At 42.6% G+C, this 12,019-nt stretch overlaps 1 protein-coding gene across 11 annotated transcripts in view; it reads right to left on the bottom strand.

Annotated features, from left to right (window-relative positions):
- Positions 1–904: 904 nt before the first annotated feature.
- Positions 905–12,019, bottom strand: part of rapgef2b (Rap guanine nucleotide exchange factor 2b) — an 87,432-nt gene continuing 76,317 nt past the window's right edge. For 6 of the 11 annotated variants that reach the window (XM_088293233.1, XM_088293239.1, XM_088293242.1 and 3 more), the window contains 12 exons: positions 11,949–11,963; positions 10,917–11,157; positions 10,313–10,699; positions 9,550–9,761; positions 9,182–9,305; positions 8,841–8,864; positions 7,304–7,527; positions 6,956–7,126; positions 6,680–6,832; positions 5,801–5,993; positions 4,958–5,451; positions 905–4,879 (listed from right to left, as the gene is read on the bottom strand). In XM_088293233.1, coding sequence (XP_088149359.1) covers positions 4,488–4,879; positions 4,958–5,451; positions 5,801–5,993; positions 6,680–6,832; positions 6,956–7,126; positions 7,304–7,527; positions 8,841–8,864; positions 9,182–9,305; positions 9,550–9,761; positions 10,313–10,699; positions 10,917–11,157; positions 11,949–11,963 — 2,630 coding nt within the window. In that variant the 3' untranslated portion in view covers positions 905–4,487. The remainder of the gene's footprint in view (positions 4,880–4,957; positions 5,452–5,800; positions 5,994–6,679; positions 6,833–6,955; positions 7,127–7,303; positions 7,528–8,840; positions 8,865–9,181; positions 9,306–9,549; positions 9,762–10,312; positions 10,700–10,916; positions 11,158–11,948; positions 11,964–12,019) is intronic. The other 5 variants (XM_088293234.1, XM_088293244.1, XM_088293232.1 and 2 more) reach the window with 4 other exon arrangements.

Below are 12,019 nucleotides of genomic sequence, written 5' to 3'. Positions count from 1 at the left end.
AGCACACACATATATTTAGAACCCACGAAATAAACATTTAACACACACGCATTTAGCATACACACGAGTCGCGTGTGCGTGTCTTTACACATTCTTACAAACATTTAAAACATACAATTCCTATCACAAGCCTTTACGGGACTGCTAATGACATCGCAGACCCGCTCGCATCCAGATTTAACGTACGATCACGCACACCCGCCGCCTGTTGATAAGCATCACCTTTAATAATTATTTCGTGGATAATGGCGTCCCCTGGAGGCCGAGCAGGCACACGACACAATTTTTCCTCTAATTGGCCAGCAAAGTGTTGGTTTGCTCAGCCATGCCGGTGTCACCCACACTTATCAGTCCCGTGTAGGGACTAAGTGTGTTTAAGTCACTTTCTTTTTCAGACGATTTATCCCAATTAAAAGAAAAACTAAATGTGTCAATTTCTCTACACGGAAATTGGACCCAAGGGGGCATTCTATGAGAACGTTTCCGGTGTGACACCACAAGGATCAGGAATCAGACATTTTCCCAGAATATTTCTTGTAACGGTGAAATAGTCCGCTTTTCTGTCGTACTGGGATAATTGCTTTATTTTCCACGTCAACAAGATTGTTTTGTTAATTGCCACCATTTTGCCCAATCAAGTCAGCACATGCACAGAAAAAAAATGAATGGAATAGTTCATCGCATGAAGGGGGAAAGCGAGCTCTCAAAACGATCACGGCAGAGTTAGCATTTTTAAGCGTGTGATTCATTTTACAAATATTCATTGCATGAAAACAAAGAAAATGTTGATTGTCAGTCTCGGCAAGTTGACTCTTGTGAGCTTTTTTTCCCTCTGAAAATGTTCAAAAATAACTTGTGCATTTTTTTTCCAAGTTAATTTAACAATCAAAACAAACTCAGTGACTGTACTCTGTATGCAGTATTTATTGATTCCCAGCTTCATACAAACTGGATGTTGAGGCATAAACATAATACATTTGAACAAAAATAGAACCAATATTTACAATTATTGTATTAAAAATACAAAAAAAAGAAACAAAAAAAACGAACGACGTATACTCCACCGACTGTCTTTGTAAAAGACATACAAGTGCAAGTTGTAATAGAGGGAAGGAGAACATCACCGGCTAAAATGTACACAATGTCATCATCATGATCATCATCATCATCGTCATCATCACCACAACAGTAGCAGTTCTACCCACGACATCAAACCGACACGTTTTGTGCAACGTTACGTCTTCAAATGCGGCCCGTACAAAACTGAACAAAAATGTTTAGCACAATAATGAAAACAAAACAAAACTTTTTTTTTTTAGTGTTGTCGCAGTGGAAAACACTTTTCCCCTCTTCAGTCGAGTTTATTCTATTACCTTTTTTTTTTTTTTAACCAAACTGATCAATGTGATCAGCAGGATTCTGTGATTGGAGGACCAAAGAGAATACATCATTCGCCCGAGGAGTCTTAGCACAACACTCAAAAGAAAACTAAAGACAAATCTTTATTAGCATGGGAAGAAAAGTTAGGACATAATTTCATATTACCAGTTAAATTAGAATTTGACCAGAAAAGTAAAAATTCTCACAATATATATAATTTTCTCTTTTTTTTCTTGCATTATTCACATTTTTTTTCATTAAAAGTATTTTTTTTCTGGTAATATTCCGATTGTATTCTGGTAAGATGTTTCTTCACATTCTGGACTGTTTTTCTTCCTTAATTTACAACTTGTCGTAAAATGTCAACTTTATGCCTGTCGTAGAAACTGCAACTTAGTTTCCGGTAAGAGTTGGATTTTATCCTCAAATTAATATAACTATTGTGATCTATGTATTTGATCAAATTTAGAATGTATTCTCAAGTGATTGACTTTTTTCCCCTGAAAATATTCTGGGCTGTAAAACAACTCAAATTTCCCCATCTTCATCTTTAACTACGTCTGAAAAAAAAATCCAACTTATTTGTCCAACAATATTCACATTTTATCCTCAAAAGAAAGGATTTTTCTGGTAACATAACCAGTTTATGCTTGAAAGACGTTCTCCCTCAAATTTAGGATTGTGCAGTGGTCAAATATACACATTTATTTTCAGAAAATGTGCTGCTATTTTATGATATTACGACTTCATTTTTGTAAAATGATTCCGACTTGATTTAATTCAAATTTTGATTCAGACTTTTTTTTTTTCTTATTCGACCTAAATGTAAATATTTCCTCCCAAAACTTTTTTTCCTGGTATTATTCAGATTTTAGACTTGAAATGAATTTTCATTGTAACAACATCCTTACTATGGTAAGATTGCAACTTTAATTAATGAAAAATTTAACCTTTTTTGTTTTAATCTGATTCATTGATTAAATGACAGATTAATCGATGATTAAAATCGTTATTTGTAGCCCTACTTGATTTATTTAGGTTCTCATTCCTGTGTGGCTCTAACACTCCTCGGTGTCAACCCCTTTGGCAGTCTTATTTTACTTTTATTTTATTCCATTCCTTCGCCACCGAAGTCTACAAAAACAACAACAAAAAGTCCTTCAGTCAAGTCCAACTTTTACAGATCGCGGGGATGTTCACTTTAATGTGTGTGTGTGTGTGTGTGCGCGCGTTGGGTACAGGGCAGGGCCACGATGATGTAAAGGTAGCGTTGAGAAATAAGGCATTTGACTCTGTTTGTTGAAGTTGGGGTGCGCGTTGTGTGATGAATGTGCAGTCCTAAGGCGCTTTGGACATTCACACAAATTTGACTGGATGTCAACGAGGGCCGTGATTGACAGCTTGCCAGTCCTCAAGGCGCCACAAGCGGGCTTTTTTTTTTTTTTTTAACTTCCCCTCCACTTTTTGTTATTGTTGTTGTGCTTCTTGGATGCCAACTGGCGTCCCCGCAGAAGATGACACGATCCCGCCCCCTCGTCGTCATCGTTACCCTGGCGTCCACGAGCATGGCGTCCACTAGGATTTGTGCTGAAAGTGCTCGTCAAATGTGTGTGTGTGAAATGTTGTCCTTTTTGTGTGTGCACGTGTTTTAATACTGGCGTCATTGTTCCGATCTCCTGGAGCGGGTCAGGAGTGCAAAAGAGTTTTATTGAAAAGAGTCCCCAAAATGTCTGCTGCTTGTGTTTTTTTCTTCTTCTTTTTTAGTGCAGATGGATGTCAACATTGTTGTTAATATTTTCAAAAATGTCTTTATATCGTCCAAAAAGTGCCAGGCATGTCGTCTTTCACCTCATCATCGTCTTCACAGTATTGTTTTTTTTGCATGCAGGGTCCATCAACCCCCCATGATGCTTTAAGGCGGGGGGGTGGGGAGGAAGGGGAGGAGCCAACGGCAGGATTCCACCAATCAGGAGGCAGAGCAGGCACGTACGTAGCTTGATGATGAGAGTCTATTGGTCGTTTGGAGGGACGGCAAAGAGATTTTTTTTTTTCTTAGACCGCCGACACCTGCTCGTCATCTGCGGGGAGGACAAAACAGTCGAGAGGTTACGATCAGCTCATTTAACGTTTATATTCATTTCCATACTCTCGGACTCATTAACCAATTTTAACTTCTTCCACACGTATCAGTTGGAAAGTCATCTATTGACACAGAACCTGGCACAGGCGACATATGGCTTTTAATCTTTTGTTGTTTTTTTTATTTCTATTTTTTTGGGGGGTAATTGTCTCGTTTTACTCCTGTATCTATGAGATCTTTTTCCCCACTCACAAGATTTATGGATTTTTGGAGCGCAAAATTCTGATAACCAAATAATTTGCCAATTTATTAAAATTATTTCTTAAATATAACCTTTTTAGTTAACAATAATGTTCTATGCAGCCCCGCAAACGGCATTCTGAATTTACTTAATATTGCGTTTGTGGAAAATGATTTCCAATTATGCAGCATAAGCAGCAAAATCCAAGCATTTTCATCCATCCATCTTTTATTCGCCTCTTGCAGTCGACTAAAATTGACATCAAGTGGAATTGCCTACATTTTTTCCCACCCACTTGCTTATTAAAATACTTGAATAAAAATATACTGCAACCCAAATGATACAGAATAGGATATGTTGAGGTCATCCAGAAAAATCATTATTACCAATTTATATTTATTTGTGTTTTAATTTTTAATGCAATTATAAATATTCTCTACAAACATAATCGGACAGACTCCATCCACGATGCCATTGGGAGTGGGGGGTGGCAAACTGTGTGAGTGTGTGTTTGTGTGGGGAAGATGTCTTCTATTCCCATGCATTAAAGTCCAGCGCCTCACAAAAACAATCAATGATAAACCTGGAAGGTTCTGAAGGAATTGGGGGGTGGTGGCTCTAGGGTTGCGCTCCTCCAAAAATTAGCAGGAAGTAGTGAGTGGTGAGGTCTGAGTCCATGTGTGTTGGCATGCATTTAGGTGGGGACAGAGAGTGGGTGGCGCTATCTGATAAATCAGTCTTTACCTGCCATGGACTGGAGGGGGCGCCCCTCCTGCACACACATTGTCACGGCCGGGGGGGCCGGGGTGTACGCTGCGCCCTCGGCTTCCTCAGAGCGACAAGTTTAGGAGACTCACCCTCCTCCTCCTCCTCCTCTGCTGCCACCGCCTCGTCGTCATCGTCGTTGTCCTGGCTGTGCCGGAGGCCACTGCCCCTCTGCTTGGATGCCGCTTGGTGGGCCTGCGAGTCAGGGGACTGCGTGACCATGCGCGAGCGCTGCAGCGCCGTGGTGTAGTCGGGCGGACGCCGGCTCGACGGCGTCGTCGTCGTCGTTGCGGATGTGGCGGGATTGGGGCCGGGAAGGGGTGGCGACTGGCCGTCCGCCAAGTCGGAGATGGTCAGCGCAGTATAGCCGGGTGGCGTCGGGGGAGGCTCGCGATACCGCCCCTCTTTACGTGCTTCATGGACACAACACAATTAGGACTTTTTTCTGGTGATTAAATTCTCATCAAATGACACTTCTTTGTGGCGCTCACATATGAGTCCTTTACAGGCGGCAGTGACGGGTGACGGCGAGGGCCGCCCTGTCAGCTTGGCGTCCTCTGACCCGGTGGACGTGATGCTGCTGGTCTCGGCGTCGGCGTTGACATCCTTCCCACCGCGCCTCTTGATGGTGCCTGTGTCACCCTCCGAGTCCTCGCCCCAGTAGGCAGCGGACGACGATGATGAGGAGCCGGCCGACGCCCAGCTGCCCCGGGCCTGCGCCGCCCACAGCAGGGCCTCCGGACCGCCGGCGGCCGGCAGCCCCCCGCCGAAGGCCAGCGTCTCCCAGCTGCGGCCCTGCTGCATGGTTTGGATGTTGTCGTGGGAACCGGACGAGCAGGACGTCCAAGAGCCGCGCCCGCTGTCGGCCGCGTCCAGGGACACGCGGTCGCCCTGGTCCTGGGTCAGCTCCTCGGAGCTGGGGGACGAGAGAACGGTTGGGCAGCCTGCGTAGATCCCCCGGCAATCCTGCATCGACGAGTACGACCTGCCACCCAAATGACACACGTCACATCCTGTAGTGTAAGAACATCACCAGTATTGTAATTCACACACAGGTATGTCTTTGTTTGTTGTTTGATTTACTGTATTAGGCTTCTTCAATTTAGTTAACTGCTGATTGTGTTTTTTTTGGATGGCTAATAGCTGCTTAGTTAATTAGTCAGCTTGAATAAGTAAGTTGGATTCATGGTTTGTTGGCACATTAGTCGGTTGGTCAATTGGTTAGCTAAATAGGTTTTAGATAACTTGGTTGATCCCTTTATTAAGTTAGCTCATTAGTTAGTTGAATCGGTTGCTCATTGGGTAGTTCATTGCTCGGCTAATTGGTCACGTACCCGAGGCTGTACTGGTCGGGATCAGTGGCGGCCCGCCGTTCTAGGCGCGCTACACCCACATGAGACTCGCCAATACCACCCGAATGCCTCAACCGCCGCTCGTCCTCGAAGGACAAGTTGCTGAGAAGGCTGGAGCGAGACGACATCTCGCTTTGACTGCAGTCTGAGTATGAGTCGCCCATGCGGTTGTAACCTGAAACATGCATGTCAAAAAGTAAGTGACTTTGCTGGAATAATGACAAATTATTGTCATTAAAATAACAGAAATAAAAGTAAAAATGCATAACAATAATTTATCATTCCACATGAAATAAGTGCAACATACATCAATGGGAAAAAATATTAAAGCTAAGTAAAATAAAGTGGAAATGTAATGTATTATTTTATATTAAATAGTTCAGGGGAATAAATCCTTTCAGTAAATTGAAATATACATAAAGTAATCAGAGAGTTTACAAAGGAAAAAAAATACAATATAAATCAGGATTCTCATTGAAAAGTATTCAAATAAAACTAATAGCCGCGCCAAAGCTGACTAAAAATTTTAATAAAATAAAGACATAAATCTAAAATAACTCTTCACTAATTAAAATGAATGCCTGTAGAGGAAATAAACAAAAATCGAAATGACGCCAATGAAAAAAAATGGTGACATAATTCCCATTCTCACAAGGGCAAGAAATTAATGTAAATATCCAAAAGAACCAAGAGCATAAAAATGCTAAAATTATATAGAAGAAATGACAAGTTTACATAACTAATGAGTGGTGAGGATGTGTATTTCCAAGTAATTACATGAACTAAGCTCTATCATGTGAAGTGCACTAGCCAAGCAGCAGGGGGCAGGAGTGCACCACAGTGCCACATCGGTGTGTTTACCCTTCTTAGGGGAGCTCTGCGGGGAGCCCGGCGGTGAGGAGAGCTGCGAGGAGGCGTTGGACGCTGTGGAATCATCAGGATGCCTGCGATGGCGTTCGCTGGCCTCTTCAGACAGAGACAGGATCTTCTTCAGAGACTGCGGGGAGCTTGTGCCTGAAACAAAGATGCCGTTGTTTGTCCCAATACTTTTGTCCACATGCTGATATGCTGAGAATTGATATAGAAATAAACATTTTTACAACTACAAATACAAATAACAGTGATGCAATGCCTTACCAAAGGGAGGCAGGTCCTTGACGGGCACCTTTTTGCGTGATGGGTACAGGGCCACGGCGGGCACCTGCAGGGCGGCCTGGGAGCCTTTGGCCAGTTGCCCCCTCTGCTGGCTGGCCGCTCTGGACACCACGGGGGACGTGTCTGCTCGGCGGACTCCCGAGTTCTTGGGCACTGGATGCACAACAATGTGTGTGTGTTATATAACTATTTAATATTTTTTTTGTAAAATTTTTGAAAAATAATCTTTGAAATGTAATTATTGGGGGGGGTGATTTAGTCGGGGGTGTACGATTAGACTAGGCAGCGGTTTGAAAAGTGTGCATGGTGGTTGTACGCTGCATGACTCACGCGTGCTGACTGAGGGCTCGCACTGCAGTGAGAGCGTCTGCAAGCTTTCCTCGTTGGTCTCCAGGCTGAGGTTGGCCAGATACTGCTTGACCTTGCGCGCCATCTGGGCGTCCTCGTACAGCTTCTTGGCGTTGAGGAAGGAGCTGCGCCGCACGCGCTTCTTGTGGCCGCCCGTCTGGTTCACGTCCAGCACGGCCGCATTGGCGCTGCCTTGACTTAGGGAGCTACACAAAGGACAAACGCAAAAGAAATAGACCAAGTAGACATAACACATATTATTACAGTGCACTCTGGTGTTGCAAACATGCAGAAAAGCATTTTAGGACTTCCTAAGAGAATTCCACAGCATATCAGGCAGAAGAAGCAGCTATGAGTATAGTACTCAACTTCGTAGTTGACATTTTTGTGGTTCGTGTACATGGAATCTGTCTTATCGTGTAAGTACAACCCACATTCCACAAGATTACAAGATGATTATTAACAAGTAATGAGATTTGGATCTAGGGAGATTAAACCCCCTAATTAGAAAACATTCATCGTTACAACAACTTGCCTGACATTAAATGTTGAGTATGTGCTCCACAAAAATGTCAAGAATGATAAAAGGGAAGGTCATATGACAAAAGCCTTATGGAACGCTTAAATAATGAAAAATAGAAAGAAAAGAGGAAATATTTAGTAAGTACAAATTGCCATTTACTTAAAACCATGTTTCTAGAAAATGTAATAAGATTTAAAAAAAGTTCAAATGTGACTCTTTGCAGATACAAAACAAAACAAAACAAAAAAAAAAAAAGGGGGAGATGATATTGATGTTTATTGCGCCATTGTGCATGCACAATCCAGATGTAACCAAGGGGCAATTTTGCCTAAAACACTTATGCACAACAATAATAATAATAATAATAACAATAATAATGACGAATGTTTTTGCTGGTGACAAATGCCTAAAACACTTATGCACAACAATAATAATAATAATAATAACAAATGTAATAAAATATTAAAATGTTGGAACAATGGATTTACAATATTTTGAATTAACATTTTGTCAGCCAAGGTAATAGTGAGCAAAATGACCAATTAGTTGCTGAGAGGTAGTACAGTGAACCCCAGCTAGTCACGAGGATTACGAGCGTTGCCACAAATAGTGAAATAATAGATACTCCGCAAAATGGGATTGTAATTGAGTGTAGATGCCACAAGATGGGAGTAAAGCACTTCTCATGGAGAGTATCGCAACGCATCAACACTATGCATCTAGCATGTCCACACTCAGGAACTCATGGTACATAAACAACTGAAATTCAGTTGTCACCTCTGTCAGCATACCACCTTACCATGAGTCTCTAATTGATGAGGTCTCACAGGGGGCTAACACGTGCCAATTCAAGCAAATTGGCTAGGTTAAAAAATCTGTGACTATGCAAATTGTGAATACCAAACTCTGAATATGCGGAGGTTCACTGTATGTATTATTAGTAACCCGTTCAAAGGAAAGCCAGCAAAGAAATGTGGAAGCACATGTAAAACTTACCCTAAACTTCTCCACTTCTTCTTCCTAGAGGCCATGAACAGACAAGCGTGGGGGGCAGAGGGTGGATGAGCGAGAAGAAGACAAAACAAGCTTTTAAGGACAGGAAAGAGCACCAGAGACCACCAAAGAAAATCAATTGCCACCGCATGAAAAATAAAAGCCACAGGAGAGGAGCTTTAAAACCACTTCATGGAGACACTAGGACACCAGTTTTCACAACAGCAGAGGGCGCTAAGCTTCGTACAGAGCTACAATACATGATGAAAAATAATAGAATGTGGGTTTATTTATTTTATTTAGTATGTATAGTGTGTTTGGGGTTTCTCTAGAGGCTTCTGTACCTTGTCCTGAACATGAGGTTGGGGTCCATGTTGACCGAGGCCATGCGACCCACGTGGCGGATCTCTTTGGCGATCATTCGCAGCTTCTCAAAGTTCACCAGGCCCTCAACTTTGGAGTCGTTACCTGGCACCAGCACAAGACAAATTATTCTCACAAATAAAGAAAAACTATGCTATAAATCAATAAAATAGTTTATTTTTTAGTTCAATTGTGAGCACTTTGAAAACTTATATCTAAAAACTATCAATAAAATATTTTTGGGTGTATGATAAGAAAATGTGCTCCTCGCTTTCAATGGACATATTTACAGCCCATTTCTCTTCTGCCCTACCAAAAAAAATGTTAAAAATATTTTCCCATGTCGTACCTTCGTGCAGGAAGGTGAGGTCCTTCTTGATGACGGGGAAGAGAGGGATGATTGGCGGCTGCAGGTTCTGGTTGTTGAGGACGTTTCGATACTTGGCCATGTTCCTGGAGGGATCGAACAAGTCCTGCAGGTCGCTGAAGAGCTTCTCGTACTTGCCGGGCAGCTTCTCCCACGTTCCTCGAAGGCGAGAGACGGGAGCCAGGTTCAAACCGCTACACCAGAACAAAAAAATTAAATAAATCAGCCATATTAAAGCGGGAAGAAACGAAAGATGTGGCAGTCGAATAACTAAAACAACAAAGCAAACTAACAAAAAGTGACCTACCAACTACATACACAACTGATTGAGTAGCTAAATATTTAACCCTCCAAAAAAAAAAAACTACGGACCAAACAACCAATTACCTATTGACTGATTGACAACTCATCCAAGAACCAGGTAACTAAAAAGCCAGCAAACTAACTAAATTAACAATTAATTAGGTATGTGACCAAGAGACTAACTTAACCAAGTGACTAAATAACTGAAAAAACCTATCCAACCAACCATGAGATTAACTGATAAAATGGCCACCCGACTACATAGCTGATTAAATATTTACCCAACCAACCAACTACTTCGGTGATTAACTAAAAACTGATTGAGCAACTGAGTAACTAACCAACAACCTAGGAGACTGACCAAAACCAAATCAAAAAGACCTCAACAACTAGCTAACTAAGCAACTAGATACCAAAACCAGGCCACAGCGCGTTGTCTAACCTGATGATGGCAAACATGGAGTTGAAGTTCTTGCACTCGCGGCAATGCAGTGCGATCTTGATGAAGTGCTTGACGGTCTTCATGCGCTTGAGCTGGTTGGGCTCCCGCGTGACCTCGCTGGCCACCCAGAAGGTCTCGTGGTTGATGGCCTCCTCGAATCGCTTGAGGCTGGTGGCGGCGCTTGACCTGGGCCGGAGCTTGAACAGGTCGTCAATGTACTCGGTGGGCTCGATGGCGCAGAAGAGTTGGAAGGCGCGCATGGACAGCTGCGTGGCCACCTCCACCGTGCTCAGCTGCAGGAGCGAGATCTGGCCCTCGCGGAGGAGGTCCTGGGCGTCCTCGTCTGAGCACAGCGTCTCCGTCTCCATGTTGCTCTTCAGGTAGTACCTGATCGTTTGCGCAATAAAAAAATAAAAAAAATAACCGGTGAGATATTGTTTCAAACTATGTTACAATTCTGGAAAAAAAACTGAGTAGAAACACACTTTTTGTTTTTTGTATTTCATTTATTTATCCACTATTTTGTATTTCAAAAAATTAATTGTGTGGGGATCTAACTACCAAATAACAGAACATATACACAACGTGTTGCGAAAGTCTATACCTGCCGCTCAGCTGTATCCGGTCCGCCAGCTTGGAAAGCTGATCGGGCAACCGCCTCTGCTTAATGACGCCCTCAGGTGTGACCGACACCTCGCACAGCGAGTACGCCTCGGGCGCCGCGGTCAGCGCAAACTCCCGAATGGCCTGGGCTACCACCTCCTTGGCCGTGGTGTCCTTGCCAATCATGATGTAGCGCGACTGCTGGTCCGCCTTGAACACTCGCAGGACCTGGTCGGACATGTCTGCGAAGAGAGAGATTTGGATTTTTCATCGTCAAAACGCGATTGTTCTAAACACCATGGACGTACGTTAACAGCAGAAAATGAGGTTCATTTTGGCTAGTTGTCAAATGTAAACGGGCTATGGTAGAAATATAAACGTAACACAACATGGAGAAAAACAAAACAAAACAAAGCTGACAAATGTAATGTAAGTGCAATAAAACGTAGATACCAATGCTGCTTAAATGCAACAAAACAACAAAAAACTGTCTAAGGTTTGCCAGTGTAAACTAAAGAAATCCTCCATGAAAAGGTAACACATGACAAAATAGTAAACAAAAACAAAGTGGCGCCAAATAATGCATGAAACGTAACAAAATACGACAACGAGAATGTAGCATAAATATATCATACATTTAAATGTGACCCAATGCAAACATAAATCAAAAATTTTCACGGGGAGGAAAAAAAGAAATTCTCTACATCGCGTATTTAACCAATTGCGTGTGGATCTTGTGTGCGCAACTATCGAAATAAATGAAGACTTTTGGGATTTGTGCTTGTCATTACGACCATCCAAACATTTTTATCCTCCACGAGCATCCCGGCATTCCAAGTGATTCAATTGATTAGTGTGATTAAAAAGACGCAAACAAACACCCACGGGAGAAGGAGGAGGTTGGTGCTTGACTCGATTAGCCCCAGTGAACACGCAGGCTTTACTGTAAATTAGCAACAACCACAAATGGCCGTCAAAGGTGCAATTGTGCCCAAGGTAAAGGAAGGGATCACGGGGTTCACAAAGTACTTACTCAGGTTGACCAGCACTGGAAGAACACAAATAACGTGACGGTAAATATTAGCGCAGATTAGCTGTTTTTAA

The sequence above is a fragment of the Idiotropiscis lumnitzeri genome, chromosome 4 (assembly GCF_059441095.1).
Source record: "Idiotropiscis lumnitzeri isolate Australia: NSW breed Sydney's pygmy pipehorse chromosome 4, RoL_Ilum_1.0, whole genome shotgun sequence".
Lineage (NCBI taxonomy): Eukaryota > Metazoa > Chordata > Actinopteri > Syngnathiformes > Syngnathidae > Idiotropiscis > Idiotropiscis lumnitzeri.
Note: the sequence above shows the minus strand (reverse complement) of the source record. Positions and strands in the feature narration are given on the sequence as shown.